Source organism: Phlebotomus papatasi, chromosome 2 (genome assembly GCF_024763615.1).
Source record: "Phlebotomus papatasi isolate M1 chromosome 2, Ppap_2.1, whole genome shotgun sequence".
In the NCBI taxonomy this organism is placed as follows: domain Eukaryota; kingdom Metazoa; phylum Arthropoda; class Insecta; order Diptera; family Psychodidae; genus Phlebotomus; species Phlebotomus papatasi.
In genome coordinates, this window is record NC_077223.1 from 96048309 (window position 1) to 96072930 (window position 24622).

The following is a 24622-nucleotide window of genomic DNA, read 5'->3' on the forward strand; positions in this document are numbered from 1 at the left end:
ATGGTTCATCCGACTTTAAAAGCTGGTATAAAGGAGAAAGTCTGCTAGATAAATTTTTAATAAATTTGCCATAATAAGTTAACAGTCCTAAATATGCTTTTAATGACGTAAGATCATGCGGTTGCTTAGCTCTTTCAATCTCCAACAGCTTACTTTTCAAAGGTCGGATTCCATCACCGTTCAAGACATGCCCCAGAAAATCAACCTCTTCACGGAAAAAGACACATTTTTGTTTATTAACTTTAACATTAAAATCACTCAACTTTTGTAAAACTTTAAATAAATTTTCTTGGCACTCCTCTTTAGTAGCCCCTCCTACAATTATATCGTCTATATACGCTGCTGTTTTGGGAATTCCTCTTAATATACCATCAATTGTTTTCTGAAATATTGCAGGGGAAGAGGACAATCCAAACACTAATCTTGTGTATTGATAAAGACCAACATGCGTATTTATGGTTAGGAATTTTCGACATTCTGGTGCCACTTCTAACTGTTGATAGGCTCCAGTAAGATCTAATACACAAAAGAAACGCGATCCTATCAATTTATTAAAGATTTCCTGCAGAGTGGGAAGAGGATAGTGCGCGATTTTCACCACCTTATTCACGGTTACCTTACAATCAACACACATACGAATTGACCCATCTTTTTTTGGTACTACAACAATAGGACTCGCCCACTCTGAATGATCTACTGGAACTAAAATCTTAGCCTCAACTAAACGCTTAAGTTCAGCTTCCACTTTATCCCTTATTCCATACGGCACAGCATATGCTTTATGAAAAATTGGCACGCAGTTTTCTTTAACCACAATCACAGCTCTCAAATCCCTAATACACGCATTTTCATTGTTCTTAAACACATCTGGAAATTTCTCAATTACTTGCTTTGCTTCAAACAGGTGATAAATTCCCTTTTCTACACATGAAATTCCATGAAACATCTTTCTCCACCTTGGAAAAATCTCATCCAGCCAATCGCGGCCACACAAAGGTGGGAGAATTTTTGGTCCACTAAATATCACAATTCTCATTTTGTTAAATTCTCTCAGATTCCCATTAATAAGAACACCTATTGACACTACTATACATCCTAACACGCACAATTTATTTCCCGTGACAACACTCAAATTTAACTCACATCTCAACAATCTCTGATGAGGAAAAATTTTGCGAAATAATTTCTCGTGCATACAACTTACACAAGCCCCTGTGTCTATTTCAAACTTGATTCTCTTGTTATCGATAACAGTAATTAAATATTCAGCTGATACACTTTTTGTCTCATACTTACAATCCATACTCACCACGTTACCAATTGGCGCACTATCTCTTTTCGGCATATATGGCGCACAATCTCCAAGCTCTTTCTCATCCCTCACAGCATTCAAGAACATTGCACTCAACATACCAGGCATCTCGTCATCCTCCTCTGTCTCAGAGCTTTCCTGGTTGTAATCTGTGAACTGCACTCTTTTGTCACGTCCTCGATGCTTTTTCATGGGACAGTCATAGGCGTAGTGGTACCCCCATTGTTTGCACTTGTAACACTGGATCTTCCTCCTTTTGGCTTCACGCCCTTGATCCCAATGAACAGACTCTGACCCAGTCCTTTCTCTCTGACGTCGCTTCAATGAGGTCGATGACCCAAAGTCCCGTTGACGTCCTCTCCTCAGTGCATCAACTCTGGGCTTCATTGCGTCTACTGAATTGCTCGCCAACTCACTAGCCATGGCCACTTTCACCGATTCCTCAAATCCCTGATCCAATGAGAGTAACTTTATCTGGACATGGGAGTCTTGTAGCCCCATCACGAACTTGTCTCTGAGCGCACTGGATAGAAAGTCCCCAAATTCGCACGTCTCTGCCAAAATTTGGAGCCCAACCACATAGTCTCTGATCGATTCACCGTTTTCCTGCTCTCTCTTGTAGAACTTGAACCTTTCAGCAATGACGCTCTTTTCTGGCGCGTACTTGGCTTTTAACACCTCCACCAATTGTTCATAAGTTCTACTGTCCACGGTGTGCGGGTGTAGCGTTGACTTAAGAACCTTGTACGCTTCCTGGCCAATAAACCCGACCAAGTACCCATGCTTCAGCCGCTCACTCTCCACTTGGTTTATCAAGAAAATTTTCTCCAGCCGCTCAATGTAAATGACGAAATCATCTCCAGGAACATAGGGCTCAATATGGCCCACAAATCCTGTTGGCCCACTTCTCTCAGTACTTCCCGTACTTGTCATGGAAAAACTCACTTTTTCTCACTGCACACTTTACAAAGAACTTTATTCTCGTCGCCAATAATGACGTATCGAGAAGAGTGAAAGGCAGAGTTTGGGAGGTGACTGACTATAAATTTATTTGACCCGAGGCTTATATTACAAATGTCCTCAACGGGACCCTACCGTTACATGACATTCATCGAATATACTTCACCAAGTTGAAAATCGAAATGTCAAAATGTTCAGTTTCGAAATTTTGGAAATAGTAATATCAATTTAGACTTGTAGGAAAGAGTGACCATGCTTCATAAGATCCCAAGCTTCGTAATGACTAAATTTTTCCCATGTTTCTGAATAAATGTGACTCCGCAATATATTTTAAAAACTTACCGTACGCTTTCCCCCCTAGTTTGAAAAAATGGTTACAATGAGTTACATTTTAAGAAAAGTAGGAAAAATTTAGTCATTAAAAAGCTTAGGATCGTACGAAGCATGGACACTGGACACTTTCCCATATAATCTTTGAAAGGTCTCAGAGGACCTAAATAGACTCAGGCTGATCCTTGAGAATATTTAACCTGTAAATTTTGGCAGTAATGGATTAGGTATGGATTAGGATGACCCTATTATTGTGAATTAAATAAACTATTATTATTATTATTATTATTAATTAGTGATCCTAAGACCTCAGTGTATAACAGTTTGGAATAATTCTTTATTGCCAAATTTTACAAGCTTCATATTCTCGGGGATCAACCTGAGTCCATCTTAATCGGGATAGAGAAAACAATTTTTACAACTTTTAAAAATATGTTCTATCAAAATTTTGGTTTGATCAGACAATGTTACTATTCATCCCTGGCCACATAAGTTGTGATTCTTTATTATAATAGCAACGCCACAAAAGTGCGATTACGAAAAGTTTTTAGTACCGGTAACAAAGAGTATTCAGTTGACCAAAAGCTTTTCGAAGAAGGCGAGTGTTATCTTATTAGGCATTTATTTAAAAAAAATTGTTAAATAACTTAAAATAGACTAGAAAAAAATGACTAAAGATGTAGATTCAAAAAGAGAAGAGGTGAATGATGATGAAAGTGCTAAACTTAATAATTGCAGACCATCTGAAGACAGGTTCTAATTACTTATTCATATTTAAAATTTTAATGTGTTTTATTACAAAAAATGCTGAAATAGAATTTAAAAAAATCTAGAAACTCAGAAAAAATGAATTGTAGTCATATGATATGAGTTTATCAATCTAAGAAAAGAACACTTATGCTAGTAAAGCCTTGTTCTATTTAATAGTTATGCCTTTGAAGAGAGTCTCCTTGATAGGATCGTTCTAGAATACACCGATTATACTTATATAAGATCCGAATGAGATGTGTAAATAAAATACAATAGTTTTGAAGTTTATTGGAATATCTTTTGCACATAGCTAAGAGTAGTACACTGGGAGCTCTTTATCAATACTAATCATTTAATAAATGCAGAAGATTCTGTTTGTCATTCGCTTAAGACTGTTAACGAAAGAATCTTATCTCGAGCGTTATGTGTAGGTATTAGTAAAAATGGAGAAAGTAATCATCTAATTACACAAGAAACAGTGAAATCGCTAATTCAGTCGATCAGTGTCTTTTCCCGAAATTAGGTAGATTTTAAAGTACTCCTTTTATACAATTTACAAAAGTTTTAAGAAAATGTCTAGTGATCTTGAAGTGAAGTGCAAAGATGGGGATGACGAATTAAGGTGATTATCTCTTAGTTAGAAGCCTCAAATTTATTGAAATTATCCAGAATCTTTCCTGCAGAAGAAAACAACTGGAAGATGCAAAAATACCATTTTGGAAAAAGCGTAGATTTCACGTTATCGTTATGATCTTCTTTGGTTTGTTCAATTTAATAAATCTTCGGATGAATCTCAGTGTTACGATAGTTGCCATGACACAGAAAGTAAATGAGACCCTCAGTGATGGAACTACAATTGAGAAACAAGATTTTGATTGGGATTCGAAGACACAGGGCCTCATTCTAAGTTCCTTCTTTTATGGCTACATTGCAACACAGCTTTTGGGAGGATTTTTGTCAGCTAAATTTGGAGGACATATGGTAAGATCATTTTAAAATTTCTTAAAATTGAAAGTACACGAAGAGTAGGATTGTGGATCTTGAGTTCCCTAGAGTCAAGCATGAAGTATATCTACTTTTAATTCAGCAATTATGCACTTCTACAGTACTGTAAAGATTATTTATCAAGGTTTAAAAGTGCTGTCCATACTATAATTTGTTTTTGGAGATTCCGTATTGTCTGAAATACCAAGTGTTACACTTCCACTTAAGCAGGGTAATACACATTTTATGGTTCACTGATAAGTAAATGATACCAAATTGCACAGATGATAGGGTAAAGTGGTACAAGTTGGACAGGGCTTTTTTCTTGATAAATTTAGTACTTCATTTGTATTTGTATATTTTTAATGTTTTAGTTTTATAATTTGGTTTCTTTTGCTTAAAAAAGTTAGTACTGAATTTATCAAGAAAAAATCCCTGTTCAACTTGTACCGACGAATTGTCCAACTTTTACCACTTTACCTTAATTATTTTCGAAATACAAAATTGAAAATTTAGGGCAGAATCACATAGACAGTAAAATGCTCACCGTATTTCGTTAATTTACGCATTTTCATTGCAATTCTTACACAAACTCTCAATTATCGTATTACCTTATCTCATACTCGGTGGCACTAGGTGAAAATAATATAAGAAAATTGAAAAAAAGAAATGAAACGAAAATGCGATGGTGGGCAAAAAAACAACTGTACGAGAAATTAATCGTACAGTTTTTTACTCACCGTTTATCGTATTTTCGTCTTTTTTCTTCAAATTTATTACATTATTTTCACATAGTGCCACCGAGTATGAGATAAGGTAATACGATAATTGAGAATTTGCGTAAGAATTGCGATCAAAATACGTAAATTAACGAAATACTGTGAGCATTTTATTGTGAATGTGATTCTGCCTTTAACACTAAACCTACCGACCCTACCGACCGTTTCTGATCGTTTTTTCTATCGCGCTCGATTAAATGAGAGACTGCGGTAGATAGGAAACTCAACAATTTTTCTTGGAAAAGAGAAAAAGTTAAAACTTAAACACTGAAAAATATATTGCATGCATATTTTAAGAAATTCATAAAGTTTGATAGCGACATTGTAGCGTTTAAATATGTGTGAATTTTAAAAAAAAAAGTTTTTAAACCAGTCAATGTGATCGGTCTTGGTAGAATTTTAGTGTTAAGATCATACCAAAATTTTATATAGGGTCGGAGGAACGTCTGTTCGACAGGGAACCCCTATTGACACTTTTGTCAAAATGTTGAAAATTATTTAATGTATCTAGTAAAATATAAATAATATAAGTTTTTTTCTGTAATATACCTTTTACTATAAACAGAGATGTTCAAATTTCGTATCCCAAATGGTATAGAGTAGGGGGTCAATAGGTGCTGACACGACTTCTTAAAGTGTTAATAGACGTTCCTTTCACCCTAATAATTTTCATAAATTTAGTAATCTTATTAATTTAGGTATTTGGAATCGGACTTGGAGTAACTTCTCTCTTGGCTTTGTTAACACCAATAGCTGCTAAGACCCACCTAGGTTTATTTCTTACCACGAGAGTTCTTCAGGGTGTTTTTGAAGTAAGCCTAAATTTAGGTGAAGAATGTACGTCACCTAATTGCTTTTTAATAAAATTTAGGGAGGTAGCTTTCCTGCTATTATAGCAATTTATAGTGAATGGATACCTATCTACGAAAGGTCTTTTATGGCAAACACAGCACATACAGGAAATTATGTGGGGATCATTGGGGCCATGCTTATTTCTGGTATCGTATCTGTAGCTCTAGGTTGGGAAAACGTCTTTTATATATTCGGTAAGTTCATTTAGAAGAACTTTTAAGCTTCAACCACAAATTTAATTTTTTCCTTTGTCAAGGTGGTCTTGGATGTTTCAGCTACGTATGCTGGATAATCCTGGTCAGAGCTAATCCAAAAGTGGATCCATTTATAACAGATGCGGAAAAGAACTACATATTGTCAAGTTTAGGAGATCGAACTAAGAATAAAAATATTAAACATCCCTGGAAAGAGATCTTTACATCAACAGCAGTATGGGCTATTGCAGTAGGTAATTTAACAGGTAGATGGAGCGCCCTTACTTTTCAGACTCAACTACCAACATATTTAAGTGGTCAGTTCTTAGATTCAAACATGCTTGTTTGAAATGAATTTTATATAAAAGAATAACGTCTTTCAGATACCCTTGATTATAACCTGGACGTAACCGGTATTATATCAGCTATCCCCTATATGGTTATTATTTGCCTGCTTTTCGTATCTGGATATCTGGCTGATTGGCTGCTTAACAAGAGATATTTAAGAACTGGTCAAGTTCGTCGATATTTTACCTGTTTCGGAATGATTGTTCAAATGATCTTCCTGCTGCTTATCACATTTACGACTAGTCCAATTGTCATTATTGTGTCCATATGTTTTGCTATTGGCTTTGGAGCTTTCCAATGGTCAGGATATGTAATTAATTCTTTGGATTTAGCTCCAAGTCATGCATCTGTGATTAATGGTGCAGCTTTTACTCTTGGGACCCTGGCTGGTATTATCAGCCCAATTGTAGCAGGGAGCATAGTCACGGATAAAAGTCGAGAACAGTGGCAAATAGTCTTCTACATTGCAGCAGGAATTTATTTAGCAGGTGCTTTGTTCTGTTGGACATTCATAAGAGGAAATATTCAGCCTTGGGCAAAAATTGATCTCGATCGCTTGGAAGCTAAAAAGTCTAAAAATGAAAGTGAAATATGCACAAAAGTTTTATAACTTGCTAAATGAAAACAACAACTGGAATGATTTTCGTATTCAGCTTCAAATTAATCAGTTTTTTCAACAACTAAATTGAGTCGGGAGTAGCTCTTCTTATAATCTTAAAATGTTACACTGCACTATATGAAATTATAGAACTTTGTATTGTGTTCAATAAAAATTATGAGGGAAAGATGATATAATCTCATTTAAGCCATGCTGAAAGTTAGCTTAACATATTGAAAGTTAGGGTAATATCAAAAAAGTTCAGGTAAACTTATATACCGCTTTCAGACCTAAGGGCCTCGACAGACCTGAGGATTAGCCGAGAGACGGCTTAGCGTAAATATATTCGAAATAATGATTAAACTACATTTCCATAATTTTCCACTAAGTCGACTCTCGGCTTAAGTCGTAGTGTATCTAGAACCACCTTCAGACCTAAGGTTTAGCCCAGTTCCCGATGATTTCGAAATTCAAAATAGAAACCAATTTGATTGCTTTTTCAAAATTTAATGGATCTCTTGCCCATGTTGTCCAATCTTATGTGATAATTTTCCAAAAAATCTTGATTTATAAGAAATTAGAGTAGTTAAGCCATATGACTAAGCCTTAGGTCTGAAGCCCGTATAGGACATAAGGCTTGATCATATGGCTTAACTATTCTATTTTTTATCAATCAAGATATTTTGGAGAAGTCTAACATAGGAATTAATTTTTAAAGACAAATGATCTATTAAATTATAAAAGAGCATTAAAATTGGTTGCTATTTAGGGTTTTGAGACCTTCAGGAAGTGGGCTAAATCTCAGCCTAAAGACCGCTTTAAGCAGTGCACGGAAAAAAAATTTAACATCAAATTTATGTCACTTTAAACATAATTTATTTGTTCTTCTCGTTATTAAGCTTTATTAAAACCGTTAACGGAAGAATCTTATCTTGAAGGTAATGAGTGGGAATTAGGAAGACTAAGAAAGACGTCTACTTACAGATGATCAACATGATTTAACAGATAAGCACTGTAATAGATGAAGAGGACTTGAGACCGCAGACTTACAATTCAGTCGATTATCGTCTTTACTCTAAATTAGATCGTAAAGTATTAGTTTTATGCGACTTTCCATGTGATTAAGAAAATGTCCAGTGATCATGAAGTGAAGAGCAGAGATCGAGATGCCGAAATAAGGTGATTATCTCTAAGTTAGAAGCCTCCAATTTGTTGAAATTAACCAGAATACTTCCTGCAGAAGAGAACAACTGGAAGATGCAAAAATACCATTTTGGAAGAAGCGTAGATATCACGTTATCGTTATGATCTTCTTTGGTTTGTTCAATTTAATAAATCTTCGGATGAATCTCAGTGTTACGATAGTTGCCATGACACAGAAAGTAAATGAGACCCTCAGTGATGGAACTACAATTGAGAAACAAGATTTTGATTGGGATTCGAAGACACAGGGCCTCATTCTAAGTTCCTTCTTTTATGGCTACATTGCAACACAGCTTTTGGGAGGATTTTTGTCAGCTAAATTTGGAGGCCATTTGGTAAGGTTATCTGAATTTAAAGTGATTGCCTAAACGCAAACATACACTTAAGTAGGAAAGTTCGAATTTTATGATCCACTGATAAGTAAATGATAGTGAAGTTGTACAGACGACTACATATTTTGAAGATAGAGATATCAAGATCAAGATTATCTTTGTACTGACTTGCAATCAAGGTTCTAACTAACTAAAACAATTCAGGTATTTGGAATCGGACTTGGAGTAACTTCTGTCTTGGCCTTGTTGATACCAATGGCTGCTAAGACCCATCTGGGTTTATTTCTTGCGGCAAGGATTCTTCAGGGAATTTTTGAAGTAAGCTTAGACTATTAGACCGGCTTCAGACCTAAGGTTTAGCCCAGTCCCCGATGATCTCAAAATTCAAAATTGTAATCAATTTTATTTCCTTTTCAAAATTTAATAAATCACTTGCCTATGTTGTCTAATCTTTAGTGATAATTTTCTAATTAATCTTAATTGAGAAGAAATTAGAGAAGTTAAGCCATATGGCTAAGCCTTAGGTCTGAAGCCCGTATTAGTCTAATAACGTACCGTATATGCGGATGACTTTTCCTTTCGGGGGCCAACCTTTGCCACCCTGCTTCTCATAAGCTTTTCTTTAATTATAGTATCTTAATTCTTAGAATTAAAGAAAAGCTTATGAACAGCAGCCTGGCAAAGCAACCCACAACTGGTAGGTCAGCTAACTGTTTTAAATTTACATTTAGGGCGGTACCTTTCCTTCAATTATTGCAATTTGGGGAGAATGGGCACCGATCTACGAAAGGTCCTTTATGGCAAACATAGCTTATACGGGAAATTATCTTGGAATCATTGGGGCCATGCTCCTTTCTGGTATAGTGACTGTGGCTCTAGGTTGGGAATATGTCTTCTATATATTTGGTAAGTACACCTTTGAAGGATTTCAAAATGACTTTAAGTAACGGTTTTTCGTATTAAGGTGCTCTGGGATGCTTTTGCTACATATGCTGGATCATCATAGTTAAAGCTGATCCCAATACGGATCCATTTATAACAGATGCGGAAAAGAACTATATTTTGTCAAGTTTAGGAGATCGAACTAAGGATAAAAATATTAAACATCCCTGGAAAGATATTTTGACATCAACGGCAGTTTGGGCTGTTGCAATAGGGAACTTTACATCAATGTGGGGTACCCTTACACTTCAGACTCAACTACCAACATTTCTAAGTGGTTGGTCCTTAGATTTTGAAAAAAAAATTTTGAAAAAGAATTTTGTAACAGAGTAATATCTTTCAGATACCCTCGATTACAACTTGGACGTAACCGGTATTATAGCAGCTGCCCCATATATGGTTATTATTTGCCTGCTTTTCGTATCTGGATTTCTAGCTGATTGGTTCCATGTCAAAGGATATCTGAGAACTGGCCAAGTTCGTCGATATTTCAACTGTTTTGCCTTTATTATGCAAATGATTTTCTTACTCCTCATAACTTTCACAACCAGTCCAGTTGTTATTATTTCATCCTTATGTTTTGCTGTTGGATTTGGAGCCTTTTCTTGGTCTGGATATGCGATCAATGCCTTGGACTTAGCACCAAGTCATGCATCGGTGATAAAAGGTGTGGCTAGCACAGTGGGAACCCTGGCTGGTATTATCAGTCCGATTGCGGCAGGGAATATAGTCATGGATAAAAGTCGAGAACAGTGGCGGATAGTCTTTTACATTGCAGCAGGAGTTTATTTAGCAGGTGCTGTATTTTGTTGGATATTTGTCAGAGGAAATATTCAGTCATGGGCAAAAATTGATCTCGATCGTTTGGCAGCTAAAAAGGCTGAAAGCGAAAATGAAAGAAACACGAGAAATTTATAATTTAGGAATAAACATTTTGAAATTAATTTATTTTTTCATAACGTTGTTTATTTTTATAAAAATTATTTAGAGATTGTGGGGCCTATTTGACAATTATTGGTCCAGTAGATTGTCGAACCCAAGCAGATCGTATAATCTCCTTTGCCCCCTCCCGCCTGTTCAGAAAATGATGTATTTTTTAGATGAGCTTCAATAGGGCCAATGATTGTCGTTTTATAGTCAAGTGTGCTAATCCGGGCGCTTCGCTATCTGGATCGTTTATGACTAAACCACTTTAAATATTACTTTTATTTTTATTTCCGTTATATAGTCACTACAGTAACATAAAATATAATTAGGGGAAAGTACTCTCCCTTCGAACGTTCATGCTTTCGAATAATGTGAATTTTCTTTTATTTTTCATAACACACTTACACATTTCTATTAACTATTAGTTGGCTTGTCATCAATTATTGATAATTATGTGACAATCATGTAGAAATGTCTTAGGAAACGTAACAGAAATTCACATTATTCGAAGGCATGAACGTTCGAAAGGAGAGTACTTTCCCCTATTCAAGTTTGAGAAAAAGCAAAAATAATATTTTTATCTATTAAATAAGTGAATGTAATCGACTCATTTCAATCTTGTGCCATCTGGGTTCTTCACTAAAAATTTTCTATCAGTGATATTTTCGCTAATGACAGCTGGTTGATTGAAAACATTTATTTTTCTTTTCTTGTGAAAAAAGAATTTTAAATCCAAAGATTTAATTAAAAGTGAATTAGCGAAAAGGCGACCCAGTTAGGTCATGCTGACTTATTTCAGTATTATCATTATTTTATAAATTTTCTTTAATATTTTTGATATATTTTTTTAATATTATGTTTCTGAATGAAACAGTGAATAATTCTATGGATTTAGAAGAAGTAAAAAAGAATTTCATCAGTCCAAAAACAAGTGTTTAAGTAGCACTCTTCGGAAAACGAACCAGTTACCGCACCTTACTATGCAAAGTAATTAACTTTTGCTGATTCAACTATTTTCTTTTTCTCTGTGTTTAATGTACGTTAACTCACCGGTATATATTAAAGTTGGAAAAACCTGTCGTTTTGCTACACACCAAGATAATGTCTGAAAAGCAGGATTGAATGGTGTTACATACGCATATTTTAGATATATATATATTAAGTGTCTCATTGGTTTAGTTATTGATACTGGTTAATGGTTAGTCAGTCGGCTACAAACTATACAAGACATAAGTTCAACTTTGGCAACATTAAAGTAAATCAGAATATTAATCTCTTAAAGATTTTAACACGTGCGAACATTCCCTTTCTGCGACTGTTGAGTATATAATCAAATAACTAATCATCGAAGATAGAAAACCAGTCTTTTCCCAAAAGAGCCAGTGGTATAAGTAATTTAGGAATTTTAAAACTTACAGAGGAGTTATTAGTGGACAGTTTAGTAATGCCTAATACAAATATTGCATAGAGTTTTTCGCTGTGTATCATCAAGACTGGAATGATTAAACAAATTATGTGGAACTTGGCTATAAAATATTGCCTTCCAATTTAGTTGATCGTAGTCTCTTGAAGTCTTCACATACATCTGAAAAGACATTCTCAGTTTCGCGAATATGTGTAAAGTCTCTGAAATAAAGTGTGGAGATAAAAATGCAGATATTAGGTGATAGTTTAATCAATTATTATTATGAACTTTCGACTAAATGTTTTGCAATATTTCAGACCGATAGAACAACAGGAAGATGCAAAACTTCAATTTTGGAAAAAACGTCGTTATCATGTCGTCTGTATGGTTTTCTTTGGATTGTTCAATTTAATAAATCTGCGAATGAACCTCAGTGTTGTGATTGTGGCAATGACACAGAAGGTGAACATGACTATCGATGATGGAACAATTGTTGAAAAGCAAGATTTTGATTGGGATTCGAAAACACAGGGCCTCATACTAAGTTCCTTCTTCTACGGCTACATCACAACGCAATTTTTGGGAGGATTCTTGGCTGCCCAATTCGGAGGACATTTGGTAGGGTCAACGAAATACCTCTTCAACAGGCAACCTCTATTGACACTTCCGTCTGCATAGTTACTTGAACGGTGTCAATAGGGCATAGCACAAGTTCTTAAAGTGTCAATAGGTGTTCTGTGTTCATTTAACCCTATCCACTTCTTATTTAAAAATTCCGCAAATGTATTTCTTTTTTTTTTTGCAATGCAGACGTTTGGAACAGGCCTTGCAGTTACTTCAGTCCTGGCTATTTTTACGCCTATTGCTGCTAAAACGCACTTGGGTCTATTTCTCGCTGCCAGAATTCTCCAAGGCTTATTTGGAGTAAGATTACACAAATGTAAAACGGGCTTCAGACTACAGGCAGGGGCCTCTCGACATTTCATTTTCCCATACGATTTTGCATAGAGGCACTGAAGACTATTGGAAAGTTTTTTCCTAAAGTGAATTGACTTATCAGTCTGATATATTTCGAAAACGTGCATTAAAACCTATCTTAAAATACATATTTCATAATGTTCGCCAAAATTAGGGGAAAGTACTCTCCCTTCGAACGTTCATGCCTTCGAATAGTGTGAATTTCTTTTATCTTCCCTGATACATTTATACATAATTATCACGTAATATCAATAATTTACTATATAAGCTAACTAATATTTAATGGCATTGAATAAATGAGCAGTAAAAAGTTAAAATTGATCAGTAACAAAAAAATTTGAAACAGTGATATTATCGTCCAAATTTTGGCAAAGGGAAAATAAATGGCTTTTCACTCTATATGGAAATATTTTAATTGTTAAATATATAAATTAGGCCCAGTTTTGTAAAAATTTAAGTTTTTTACTGACCATAATTAGACATTTTACTGCTCATTTTTAATTTTTTACTGCCCATTTAGAATTTTTTACTGATCGTTTGGTTTTTGCCATATTTAATATTAATGTCTAAGTGTAAGTCTCTTAGGAAAAAATAATGTAAATTCACAATATTCCAAAGCATGAACGTTCGAAGGAAGAGTACTTTCCCCTATACAAGAACTACAAGCAAATTTGTTTAAGTAGCGGTGCAATAGCTGCAAAATTTTTACAAGAAAAGTGAAAAATAGCCTCACTTTTTATTAGGCTTGATGGGCCCCTGCTACGGGCCTAGCCTAGTTACTGAAGATCTAGATTTTTTTTAAAAAAAAACAAGCAATTGCAATAATTTTTCAATATATATTAAGTTAATTGCAATAAATGTACATTGTACAATATTCAGTAAAAAAATCCTAAAAATATTATATACTGAGAAGTTACAGTAGTTAAGCCATAAAGCTAAGCCTTATACGGGCTTCAGACCGGAGGCTTAACCATATGGCTTAACTGCTGTAATTTTTTATAATTCACGATTTTTTGGAAAAATCTACCTGAGGATTAGATTATTAAAGACAAATGATCTCTTAGGCTATCAAAAAGAATAAAATTGCTCGCTATTTAAGATTTTGAACCCTTCGGGAACTGGGCTTAGCCTCTAGTCTGAAGACCGCTTTACGTCTGAAGTCCGTATAATACCCTAAATATTGTTTTATTAATTTTTTCTTTAAATACATCCAGGGTGCCACTTTTCCATCTATAATAGCAATCCTAGGCAAATGGACTCCTGTCTATGAGAGATCCTTCTTGGCCAGCATCGCTTACATGGGAAATTATGCAGGAACAATTGGTGCAATGCTCCTTTCAGGCGTCGTAAGTGTGGCTCTAGGTTGGGAAAGCGTCTTTTATATTTTTGGTAAGTCAACAGCTTCCAAAATTACAAATCTGCTCAATTCGGAGATAAATTTTGAATTTTTAAATCGACCTTCAATAGGGAATTTGTTTTTCTGACAAAGATCTTTAATTTTAAACTAATTTTAAATTTCTAACTAGGTCTAAATGATATTTTTGACATTTCTTTATCTCATAATTTAGTGATTAGACTAACTTTGATTGTGTAATAATTTATTTGATTGCTATAGTTTAGTCAGGAAGATATTTTGCATATCCCTAAATCTATTTAACGAAAAATGCCTTGATGGTAAAACCATTCTAGTCAATAAGTCTTATTATCTCATTACAGTCTTTGACCTAAAATTTATCCATATGACTACTATTATAGTTTCTTATCAAACAACATTTTAGAATCTTAGGTATGACATTTTAAGCAAATATACCTATCAACTTTGAAAAATTTCCTCATACCTTCGGAAATTGTGCGAAACATTTAGTCAAAAGACCAGTTATAGACTTGATTTGGAAACGGATTAGTGTCATACCTAATCAGTCATTCCTGACTTTAGCATATGGGCTTAAAATTAGAACATTGTTTACTGTTTTTTTTATTTTTTTCTTTTTCCGATGATATTTAGGAAATTTCATATTAATTAGCCCGGTATACTCAAAGATGTACTCCTGTTTTTGGAGTCTGACGAAAACCTTGTGCCGTCCTCAATTCTGCCGCTGTTCGTCCGAAAATTTTCCTCTTTCAAAATAAAAGATTCAGGCTTTTCTCCAAAGCTTTCGACCCTTGGTGTGAGTCCTCTTCAGTTGGTCAATTTAGAAATTTTTAAAACGTTTTTCAAATAAATAAATGTCTCTAAATTGATGTAATGAAGGAGGCTCACACCAAGTGACCAAAGCTTTGGAAAATCCCTTGATTCTTTTATTTTGAAAAAGCATTTTTTTAGTTCGGTATTGTCATTCTAAAATGCATCAAAACTTACCCAATTAACCTAGTAATGAAATTAAGTAAAAACTGACAAAAACTTTATAAATCATCACGAACTTGATCAAATTTTGGTATTTCGCTGTATTTTTTGTGGTTACAAATTAATTAACTTATATTAAATTAACTTTATAAGATTATAAATTTAATAAAAAGTCTAGTGCTTGTATAGCAATCTTCTTAAGAGCCTCAGTGGATCAGTTGGTAGAGTAGTGTCTCTATTAGGCTATTTACACCGCCGTATTAGATTGGAATTGAACTGTTCTAAAATGGGATTTCGGATCATTAAGTCTCAATCTAAGGCCGCAATCTAAACGGTGTCATTCAGGTTATTTAGACTATAGCATTAGATTCAGACTGACCTGTCCCAAAATCCGATTTTGGGACAATTCAATCTCAATCCAATGCGGCGGTGTAAATGGCCTCTATGGCTGTAAGGTCTCGGGTTCGAAACTCTGCAGCTGCAGATTTTTCAGCAGCCGTATCGAATTAGTCCAGTGAATGGATGAAAAAGTAATGCTTAATGCATTGACTATGAATCGCCTAAAGAAGAGAGGCTGGTACAGAAACGAGTTCGTCCTAAAGAGATCTGTCGATAGAAATACACATTCACTGCAACTGATCCAAACAAGGCAGGTTTGCCCCAATATAGAAACGGCACTGTGTGTGTTCCTCAGGCATACAGAAGCCGGGATATGTAGCTAGAGGACCGCCTTGGGGCCCTTGGTGGTTAAGATAGAATGGAGTAATGGGGAGTGCATAATGGGCCCAAATAAGTGGCCTGGATGCAGCGGAACCGACAAAGGTTTAAGCCGACCCATCGAAAAATATCAATCTCAAATTGCAATCTTCTTGCGTCTATTGACAACATAACATATTGATCTAGGTTTGTGATGGTACCAGTACACATAACACTTTTCCTAAACTTATTGAATCCCTTATTTTTAAATAAATTAATGTTCGTTATCCGATAAATTGAATATCTAGCGAAAGAATCACAACACATAGGGTAAGTGTGCCAAATTTCGGCATAGTTGCATGCAAGCGTCAAAGTCTCAAGTTTGAAATGTAATATTTTAAATACAAATTGATTTCTTTTATTCTTTCCTCTGAAAAAGTGTTGCTTGGAACCTTGTAAAGAGTTTACCGTCTTTATTTACTCTAAAATCATTCTTAATACATTTTAAAATGAATAAAAATATAGACATAGCTTTAGTGCCCTATTTCGGCCATCTTCATTCTCATAGTTCCTTGCCCTTCGGGAATTCTTCCAATGTCTTTTTAACGTCATCCCGTTTGTCGAAGCTACATTCTTTGCTATTCTTTTGCATTGTATAATCTCTAGAGTACGTAAAATATAAAAGTTCATGGAAATTCGAGGGACAAAAAAGATTGCCGAAATTGCAATCTGGCCGGAATTTGGTACACTTACCCTAGCAAAGTTTTTAATTTGTTTTTAATGATTAAAATAATTTTTCCTCGTATTCAGGTTCTCTGGGATGTGTATGCTACATTTGTTTTATCTTCATTGTGAGAGCTAATCCCCAAGTTGATCCTTTTATAACGGAAGCCGAACAAAAGTATATTTTGTCAAGTCTTGGCGATCAGTCTAAAGACAAAAATATCAAACATCCCTGGAAAGACATCCTAACATCAACAGCGGTTTGGGCAATTACAGTAGGATGTATTACAGCAATGTGGGGTTCATTCACATTTCAAACTCAATTACCGAAATTTTTAAGCGGTAAGTTAATCAATATTTAATTTAAATATCCTGGCTGTAATATATTTCCACTTGCAGATACATATGAACAAAATTTGGATGTAACGGGTATAATTGCTGCAGTGCCCTATATTCTAGTTGTCGGTATGCTTTTGCTATCCGGCTACCTGGCAGATTGGGTTCGTGTTAAGGGATACCTAACAACTGGTCAAGTTCGTCGATATTTTACGTGTTTTGCCTACCTCGCCCAGATGATTTTCCTGCTACTCATTATTTACACAATTGATCCTATTTGGAATACAGTCTTCATTTGCTTAGCTGTTGGATTTGGTGCTTTTCCTTGGAGTGGATATGCTATCAATTCCTTGGATTTGGCACCAAGTCATGCATCGGTGATAAAAGGTTTAGCTACAACAATTGGAACTTTCTCCGGAATTATCAGTCCCATCGTCGCAGGATACATTGTTACTGATAAAAGTCGGGAACAGTGGGAACTAGTGTTTTACATTTCAGCTGGTGTTTATTTCATTGGTTCTCTTTTCTGTTGGATTTTTATAAGAGGAAACATTCAACCTTGGGCTAAAATTGATCTTGAAAAGTTAGAAACTAAGAAGGCCCAAGATGAACCTGAGAAATATATTACAAAATTGTAAAATCTTAGAATAAAAGATTTGTAAAAAAATTTATAATGTACTTTACTAAAAAAAGATTAATGATCGAAAGTCTGAATGATAATGAATATTGTCTGAAACTCTCAAGAGCTTAAAGAGCGGTTGTGTTCATTTATTAGCATAGATAATACACATATGGTTTCTTATCATCCTTCAATATAAATTGCTCATCTAGATCAACTTGAATTATCAGCTTCCAGGTCAGTTGATTGCAGTCTCTTCTCCTTTAAGCAACTATCCATACCTAATACTTACATTTAAAAAAAAACTAAGATTTTTCATAAATGATTAGTGATCAAGAGGTAAAAAATGATATCCATAATATCCATATTAGGTAATAAAATAAGTTTTATTTTTCAAATCAAACTCGTGCAAATTTATTTGATTCATTTTTAAATTTTAAAGATATAGAGAATATCAAGAAGATGCCAAAGTTCCTTTTTGGAGAAAACGGCGGTATCATGTAGTAGTTATGGTTTTCTTTGGATTGTTCAATCTCCTGAATCTTCGGATAAATCTTAGTGTTGGAATTGTTGCCATGACACAGAAAATGAATGTGACCTTAGAGAATGGAACGATCATTGAGGAGCAAGAATTTGATTGGGATTCCAAAGAACAAGGATTCATCCTGAGTTCTTTCTTCTACGGATACATCACAACCCAAATACTTGGCGGATATCTTGCATCTCGCTTTGGAGGACATTTGGTAATTCTTATTAATTGTTATCTTTCAATGCAATCCATAAGCAAAGCTTACTGACTATAAGCTTACTGAATACTGATAGCAAAGCTCTTGTACTCATACGTATATAATGAGTATTTGATTAGTGATAAAAGCGCAGCTTACCAGGCTAATTTTCAGTGATATCGGTCAATTACTTATCTGAAACATTGCTTTTAATCGGCACTTCAAAATTTTATTGACTGATATCAGTATATAGTAAAGTTTTTAATTCCGTAGAGTAAGCTTCATGAATATTTTCCCTACTTCTTCAGGTATTTGGAATGGGAATCGGTCTTACAGCAGCTCTAGCTTTATTAATACCAATAGCAGCTAAGACTCACATTGCCCTGTTTTATGCTACAAGAATTCTTCAAGGAATTGTTGGAGTAAGAATTGAAGAACAAAAACAACTGACGGTGGAAAGTTTAAAAATTTAATAATTCCAGGGAACGGCATATCCATCAGTATTAGTTATTTGGGCACAATGGGCACCAGTCTATGAACGGTCCTTCATGGGAAACGTCGCCTATACAGGAAATTTTGTTGGTATCATTGCTGCAATGCTTGTATCCGGCCTTATTAGTGTGGCTTGGGGATGGGAGAATATCTTTTACTTTTTCGGTAAGGCAATATATATCTTACACTTTAAAAATTTTGTATTTGGTCCTATAATTTAATTTTTCCAACTTTAATAAAATCTTTTATTTGCAAGAGTCAAAACTCAAAACTAAAAATTAAATTAAAAGACTCATTCATTTATTCATTCATTTTCAACCGCTTATCCCTATTGGGTTCGCGGGCCCATGGCATCCAAATTAGCAGGCCACGCTTGTCGATCCTCCGCCACTTCAGTTAGATGTTCGGGTTCGGTCCCAAGGCGTTCCAAGGCAAGATTCTGAATTTGATTCAGCCACCTTGTCCTAGGCCTTCCTCGAGGTCGACGCCTTCTCACAATGGCTTGCATAGCTTTTCTGGGGAATCTTAAATTAGAAGACTTAGTTTTAAAATTATGATAAAACCAAGTACCGTAGATTCCGGTCTTCCGTGGGTGATTTTTCCCCCTACTATTCGTAAACTTTTCTTTAATTGTAATGTTTAAGAATGATCCACACCGATCAGACATGGGAGATCGGATCGGTAAAAATCACACTTAAGTGTTAGAATTAAAGAAAAGCTACGAAAAGAAGGAGGGCACAGTTACCCACGTAGGGCAGTCATCTGCATTTACGGTACTTTATTATATATTAATTAATATATTTGACCCATAGCCCTATTCTGTAAATAAAGAGATATATAGACTTAGGCTGATCCTTGAGATTTTTTAACTCGTAAAATTTGGCTGTAAAAAACAGCCAAATCTAACATACACTGATTGTATTGGTTCAGGAATTAGAGATTCTTTTGGATGAATTATCATAGCTTGGTATCCCTTTTACCGCTAAAATTTGTATTAAGGTTTGTTTATAACGGTCTTTAACCTAGTGTTTCAGCCCAGTTCCCGAATGTTAAATCCTAAATAGCAACCAATTTCATTGGTTTTTCAGAATCTAATAGATCATTTGCTTTTTCATTCAAAATTTGAATTTTTCAAAAAAATCTTGACTGATAGGAAAGTAAAGGAATTAAGCCATATGGCTAAGATTTAGGATTGAAGCTCATGTAAGGGTCAGCTTAATCCTTTATTGGTTCCGCTCCCCATTTTTCCACTCTATCTTAATCCCCAAGCCGGTTCTCCAACTCTATATTTCGACTTCTGCGTGCCTGAGATACACAGTACACACACAGTACCAATTCTATAATACGGAAGACCAGCCTTGATTGGATCAGTTGCAGTGAATGTGTATTTGTACCGACAGATCTCTTAATGTCGAACTCTTTTCTGTACTAGCCTCTCTCTTGGTTAGGCTTGCTCATTGTTAATGCATTGGCATTACTTCGCATTCGGGTTTCGAAACCGAGGACTCACAGTGATAGAAACACTACTCTAATGCCGGCTTCAGACTGGAGGTTTAGCCCAGTTCCCGAAGGTCTCAAAAATCTAGATAACAAGCAATTTTATTGATTTTTCAAAATCTAATGGATCATTTGCGCTTAATATCCAATTCTAAACAACAATTTCCTAAAAAAATCACACCTCATAAGGAATTAGAGGAGTTAAGCCAGATGGCTAAGCCTTAGGTCTGAAGCCCGTATAACTCATCCACTGAGGCTCTTCCTCTACTACTAAATTCTACACGATAAATATTTTCAAGCATCAGCCTGAGTCAACTTGGTCCTTATGCTTACTTACTTACTTAACCGGCGCTACAACCAATTGCTGGTCTTGGCCTGACTCAGAACCCGTCGCCACTCGAGCCTATTACGCGCCACTGTTCTCCAGTGCCGCACCCATAATAACCTGGCGTCCTGATCCACGCCGTCGGTCCATCGGAGTCTGGGTCGGCCTCGTCTCCTCGAGGCATAGCCTGAGTCAACTTGGTCCTTATGATTGAGTTTGAAAATAAAATTCTAACCTATTTTGTGATCCTCTGTTCTAGGTACATTTGGATGTATCTGGTATATTGTTTGGCTCCTTGTTATGAGAGAAAGTCCAGAAGCGGATCCTTTCATCGCGGAAGCAGAGAAGAAATACATCTTATCAAGTATTGGTGATCGTTCCAAGGGTAAGGATATCACACACCCATGGAAGGACATCTTCACATCACCAGCTGTCTGGGCTGTCGTTGTGGCAAACTTTACGGCAATGTGGGGATCCTACACTTTATTAACTCAACTACCAATGTTTTTAAATGGTATTTCCCTCATTCAGGACCTAGTCCAGGACAAATTGCTTGATTTACTAATATGATGTATTTGTCATGTGTTTGCAGACACCCTCAACTATAACCTGGATACTACTGGAATCATGGCCGCTATCCCCTATGTCGTAATGGTATGTCTACTTTTTGTATCCGGTTATTTGGCCGATTGGGTCCAAGTCAAGGGATACTTAAGAACTGGTCAAGTTCGCCGATATTTTAATTGTGGTGCCTTTATTGGTCAGATGATCTTCTTACTCTTGACCACTTTTACAACCAATCCCGCATTGAGTATTATCTTCATAAGTTTTGGAGTAGGTGCTGGTGCTTTTGCCTGGTCAGGGTATATTGTCAATGGCCTCGATCTGGCGCCCAGTCATGCGTCCATCATAATTGGTCTATCAAATACTTTCGGAACTCTTTCCGGAATTATCAGTCCAATTATTACGGGATACATTGTGAATGATAAGAGCCGTGAGCAGTGGCAAATTGTCTTTTATATAGCGGCCAGTGTTTACTTAGCTGGATCAATATTTTGTTGGTTTTTTGTTAGGGGAAATCTTCAACCCTGGGCCAAAATTGACCTTGAAGAATTAACAACTAGAAATGTATCAAGAATGAATGAAAAAACACTTACTCCGCCAACACAATAAATTTTGAAGTTAAGGTGAAAAAGTTTAATTGCTCATGTTTTTGTACTGAGAAATTGTCGAGTGACGCTAATCTATCTGATTATGCTACTCCCTCTTTGTCCACCAATTCAGTCTGAAGAGTGATTTCAAGCGTAAAGCATGAGTTCTAGTGATAGTCCTGATGGGAAATTTGAGGTGTCTACTCAAGAATTGTCTCCAAGAGCGACACTGAGCCACGAGGCGTGAGTGATTTTGTGAATTTGTGGCTAAAAATAATTAATTCAGAGAGCCATTGACATTCTGCATATATATTTAGATACCCAAAAATGAAATTCAGTTGGAAATTGTGGAAATCTCGACGGTACATCGTCACTGTTATGAGCCTTTTGGGATTCTTCAATGTCTATGCTTTGAGAGTGAGTCTTAGCGTTGCCATTGTTGCAATGACTCAAAAAGTTAATGTTACCCTTGAAAATGGAACCATTGTTGAAGAACAAGAATTTGACTGGGATTCCAAACAGCAAGGACTAGTCCTTAGTTCATTCTTCTACGGGTATATCTGGACCCAGCTTGTTGGTGGGATTTTGGCTGCTCGTTTTGGGGGACACATTGTGAGTTTCGAAATAGATTTTAACAACTTCAAAGAAAAATGAGTATGTTTTTAGGTTTTTGGTGTTGGAACAGGAGTGAGTTCGATTTTGATGATGCTTTCACCAGTTGCAGCCAAGCAAGGGGTCATACCGTTGATAATTACAAGAGTGTTAATAGGTTTATTTGAAGTAATTAGTATTACAGTTGCAGGTTTCTTAGAGTAATTGTATTTGATTATTCTAGGGTGTATCGTATCCTAGTATTCAGGATGTATACGCTCATTGGGCACCGATTTACGAAAGGACTACCATTACTGGAATAGTACATAGTGGAAGTCAAATAGGAACTTTTACATCCTTCCTTGTATCTGGACTGTTTGCCCAATATCTCGGTTGGGAAAGCATCTTCTATGTCTTTGGTAAGTTAAGCTTGACCTAGGGAAAATACTGATTTCAAGTTTTCTGTCTTTGGTTTTATACCAGGGGGCATAGGTTGTCTTTGGTTTATCATGTGGATGATCTTCATAAAGAGAGATCCAGCAAGTGATCCACGAATTTCTCCCGAAGAAAGAGCCTATATTGAATCAAATCTTGAGGAACCGAATCCCAATAAAAATGTTCGACGGCCTTGGAAGTCAATTTTCACATCTTCAGCTGTTATAGCTCTCGTTACTACTAACGTCTGTGATACTTGGTCCACTTACACCTTCTTAACGCAAATTCCGACGTTCCTGAACGATGTATTAAAGTACGATCTTGGAACTACGGGTATTCTAGCAGCAGCTCCGTATTTAATGTTCATCATCATGGTCTTCATAGTTAGTCCACTCAGTGATTTTCTTCGGACCAGGAAATTTCTCACCACTCAACAAGTACGGAAAACCTTTATTGGTTTCGGTTTTCTCGTTACCGGAGCCTTCCTTGCAATTATGTCCAATTTGGACAATGTTACTGCTATTAGTGCCTGCCTTATACTAGCAGTTGGAATAACTGCATTTTCGAAAACATCGTATTTGTAAGTAGTAGTCAAATACTGAAAACCAAATTTCGGATTTGAGGTAATTTTATTTTTCAGCGCAAATCCTCTGGACTTTGCTCCCAATTACGCTTCAGTTATTATGGGGATCTCTAATACTTTTGGAACCGTTCCTGGAATCGTTGCTCCAACATTCGCAGGATTTATGGTTCAGAATGGAACTCAAGAAGAATGGAGAGTCGTATTCTACATTGCAGTTGGATTTTGTGTCTTCGGGACTATAGTATTCGGGATCTTTGGGAAAGGAACAGTTCAACCCTGGGCTCAGACCGATATTACATCAAAAACGAAACCATCAGAAGAAGTCCAAACATCCCAAGTGTCTAAAACGTTATGAAGAGAATAAAACTAAATATTTAATGGCTTGTTTAATGTATGTTTAATGTAATTCAAACGCCATGGCGTATTATTACGAAAGAAAAGAACAACTTTTTTTTTTGTAAAAACGGAATTACCAGTTCACAGCTAGTTTAAACCGGTTTAAATTTATTTGGGATTAGATGAAAACCTATTATTATTGTTCAAGATATTTAAAAGCGGACACGGCTAAAATATCGAAAGGCGAAATCCCTAACGCCAAAATCCTAAAAGCCAAAATCCCGAAAGCCATCCCTAATGTTCAAAATCCTAAAGAATATGAAATTATATGAAGGATAATGTGTAGAATAATTTCTCAAGACACAGAAAATTTTCTTTTGCCTCCAGTAAGCACGGGTGCAATCCTTGGAGTAGCGACACTTTTAAGAATTCGGATTTTGGATTTCGGGTTTTTGGCTTTCGGGATTTTGGCTTTTCGGGATTTTGGTTTCGGGATTTTGACTTTCGAGATTTTGACCGAGACCCTTTCTAAAGAATGTGTTTCTAATGAGAAAAGGTGATGAAGTACCGTAGATAAGGGTTCCTTGGTCTTCGAAGATGACTACCACCTTTCTGTTAATAAACTTAAAGAGTTTTGTTCAATAACAAAGAAAACCTTGATCCTAAACAAAGAAAAGTTTACGAACAACAGCGCAGTAGAACAGTAGCAACCTGCATCTACGGTATATAAAAAAACGAAGAGTTCCTTATAGGAAGGCACTAAGGTAAGACCTCGCTGTTTGGCATGTTATTTTTAAATTCAGCAAAACTTTTTAGAGCACGTAACACATGGACAAATAAAAAACATTGTGTATTTTTAACTTTTTAAATACGAA

The 24622-nt window shown here is 35.7% G+C and overlaps 5 protein-coding genes across 5 annotated transcripts; all 5 read left to right on the plus strand.

Annotated features, from left to right (window-relative positions):
- Positions 1 to 3846: 3846 nt before the first annotated feature.
- Positions 3847 to 7294, plus strand: LOC129802554 (vesicular glutamate transporter 1-like). Its single transcript, XM_055848478.1, has 6 exons — positions 3847 to 3974; positions 4036 to 4333; positions 5814 to 5927; positions 5987 to 6161; positions 6224 to 6478; positions 6545 to 7294. Exons 1-6 carry the CDS (start codon positions 3925 to 3927, stop codon positions 7117 to 7119), a joined length of 1467 nt encoding a protein of 488 aa, XP_055704453.1. The 5' UTR covers positions 3847 to 3924; the 3' UTR covers positions 7120 to 7294.
- An 868-nt stretch (positions 7295 to 8162) lies between these two features.
- On the plus strand, positions 8163 to 10528 carry LOC129802552 (vesicular glutamate transporter 1-like). Its single transcript, XM_055848476.1, has 6 exons — positions 8163 to 8286; positions 8348 to 8645; positions 8847 to 8960; positions 9374 to 9548; positions 9607 to 9861; positions 9928 to 10528. The coding sequence occupies exons 1-6, from the start codon at positions 8237 to 8239 to the stop codon at positions 10500 to 10502; spliced, it is 1467 nt and encodes a 488-aa protein (XP_055704451.1). The 5' UTR covers positions 8163 to 8236; the 3' UTR covers positions 10503 to 10528.
- A 1186-nt stretch (positions 10529 to 11714) lies between these two features.
- On the plus strand, positions 11715 to 17664 carry LOC129802551 (vesicular glutamate transporter 1-like). Its single transcript, XM_055848475.1, has 6 exons — positions 11715 to 12174; positions 12234 to 12534; positions 12727 to 12840; positions 14109 to 14283; positions 16745 to 16999; positions 17057 to 17664. The coding sequence occupies exons 1-6, from the start codon at positions 12125 to 12127 to the stop codon at positions 17629 to 17631; spliced, it is 1470 nt and encodes a 489-aa protein (XP_055704450.1). The 5' UTR covers positions 11715 to 12124; the 3' UTR covers positions 17632 to 17664.
- Positions 17665 to 17852: 188 nt separating this feature from the next.
- On the plus strand, positions 17853 to 21850 carry LOC129802549 (vesicular glutamate transporter 1-like). Its single transcript, XM_055848472.1, has 6 exons — positions 17853 to 17983; positions 18055 to 18355; positions 18646 to 18759; positions 18820 to 18994; positions 20911 to 21165; positions 21244 to 21850. Exons 1-6 carry the CDS (start codon positions 17934 to 17936, stop codon positions 21822 to 21824), a joined length of 1476 nt encoding a protein of 491 aa, XP_055704447.1. The 5' UTR covers positions 17853 to 17933; the 3' UTR covers positions 21825 to 21850.
- LOC129802546 (vesicular glutamate transporter 1-like) lies at positions 21839 to 23801 on the plus strand. The gene is made up of 6 exons (XM_055848469.1): positions 21839 to 22045; positions 22120 to 22414; positions 22469 to 22582; positions 22638 to 22812; positions 22877 to 23408; positions 23469 to 23801. Exons 1-6 carry the CDS (start codon positions 21963 to 21965, stop codon positions 23764 to 23766), a joined length of 1497 nt encoding a protein of 498 aa, XP_055704444.1. The 5' UTR covers positions 21839 to 21962; the 3' UTR covers positions 23767 to 23801.
- The last annotated feature ends 821 nt before the right edge of the window (positions 23802 to 24622 follow it).

Bases quoted from the DNA above. Each gene is read 5' to 3' on its own strand.
- LOC129802554 (XM_055848478.1), top strand. From the start codon at position 3,925: ATGTCTAGTGATCTTGAAGTGAAGTGCAAAGATGGGGATGACGAATTA. The intron at 3,975-4,035 runs GTGATTATCTCT...TCTTTCCTGCAG, and splicing joins GATGGGGATGACGAATTAAG to AAGAAAACAACTGGAAGATG. The intron at 6,162-6,223 runs GTAAGTTCATTT...TCCTTTGTCAAG, and splicing joins AAACGTCTTTTATATATTCG to GTGGTCTTGGATGTTTCAGC.
- LOC129802552 (XM_055848476.1), top strand. From the start codon at position 8,237: ATGTCCAGTGATCATGAAGTGAAGAGCAGAGATCGAGATGCCGAAATA. The intron at 8,646-8,846 runs GTAAGGTTATCT...AAAACAATTCAG, and splicing joins CTAAATTTGGAGGCCATTTG to GTATTTGGAATCGGACTTGG. The intron at 9,549-9,606 runs GTAAGTACACCT...TTTCGTATTAAG, and splicing joins ATATGTCTTCTATATATTTG to GTGCTCTGGGATGCTTTTGC.
- LOC129802551 (XM_055848475.1), top strand. From the start codon at position 12,125: ATGTGTAAAGTCTCTGAAATAAAGTGTGGAGATAAAAATGCAGATATT. The intron at 12,175-12,233 runs GTGATAGTTTAA...GCAATATTTCAG, and splicing joins GATAAAAATGCAGATATTAG to ACCGATAGAACAACAGGAAG. The intron at 12,535-12,726 runs GTAGGGTCAACG...TTTGCAATGCAG, and splicing joins CCCAATTCGGAGGACATTTG to ACGTTTGGAACAGGCCTTGC.
- LOC129802549 (XM_055848472.1), top strand. From the start codon at position 17,934: ATGATTAGTGATCAAGAGGTAAAAAATGATATCCATAATATCCATATT. The intron at 18,760-18,819 runs GTAAGAATTGAA...TAATAATTCCAG, and splicing joins TTCTTCAAGGAATTGTTGGA to GGAACGGCATATCCATCAGT. The intron at 21,166-21,243 runs GTATTTCCCTCA...ATGTGTTTGCAG, and splicing joins ACTACCAATGTTTTTAAATG to ACACCCTCAACTATAACCTG.
- LOC129802546 (XM_055848469.1), top strand. From the start codon at position 21,963: ATGAGTTCTAGTGATAGTCCTGATGGGAAATTTGAGGTGTCTACTCAA. The intron at 22,415-22,468 runs GTGAGTTTCGAA...GTATGTTTTTAG, and splicing joins CTCGTTTTGGGGGACACATT to GTTTTTGGTGTTGGAACAGG. The intron at 22,813-22,876 runs GTAAGTTAAGCT...GTTTTATACCAG, and splicing joins AAGCATCTTCTATGTCTTTG to GGGGCATAGGTTGTCTTTGG.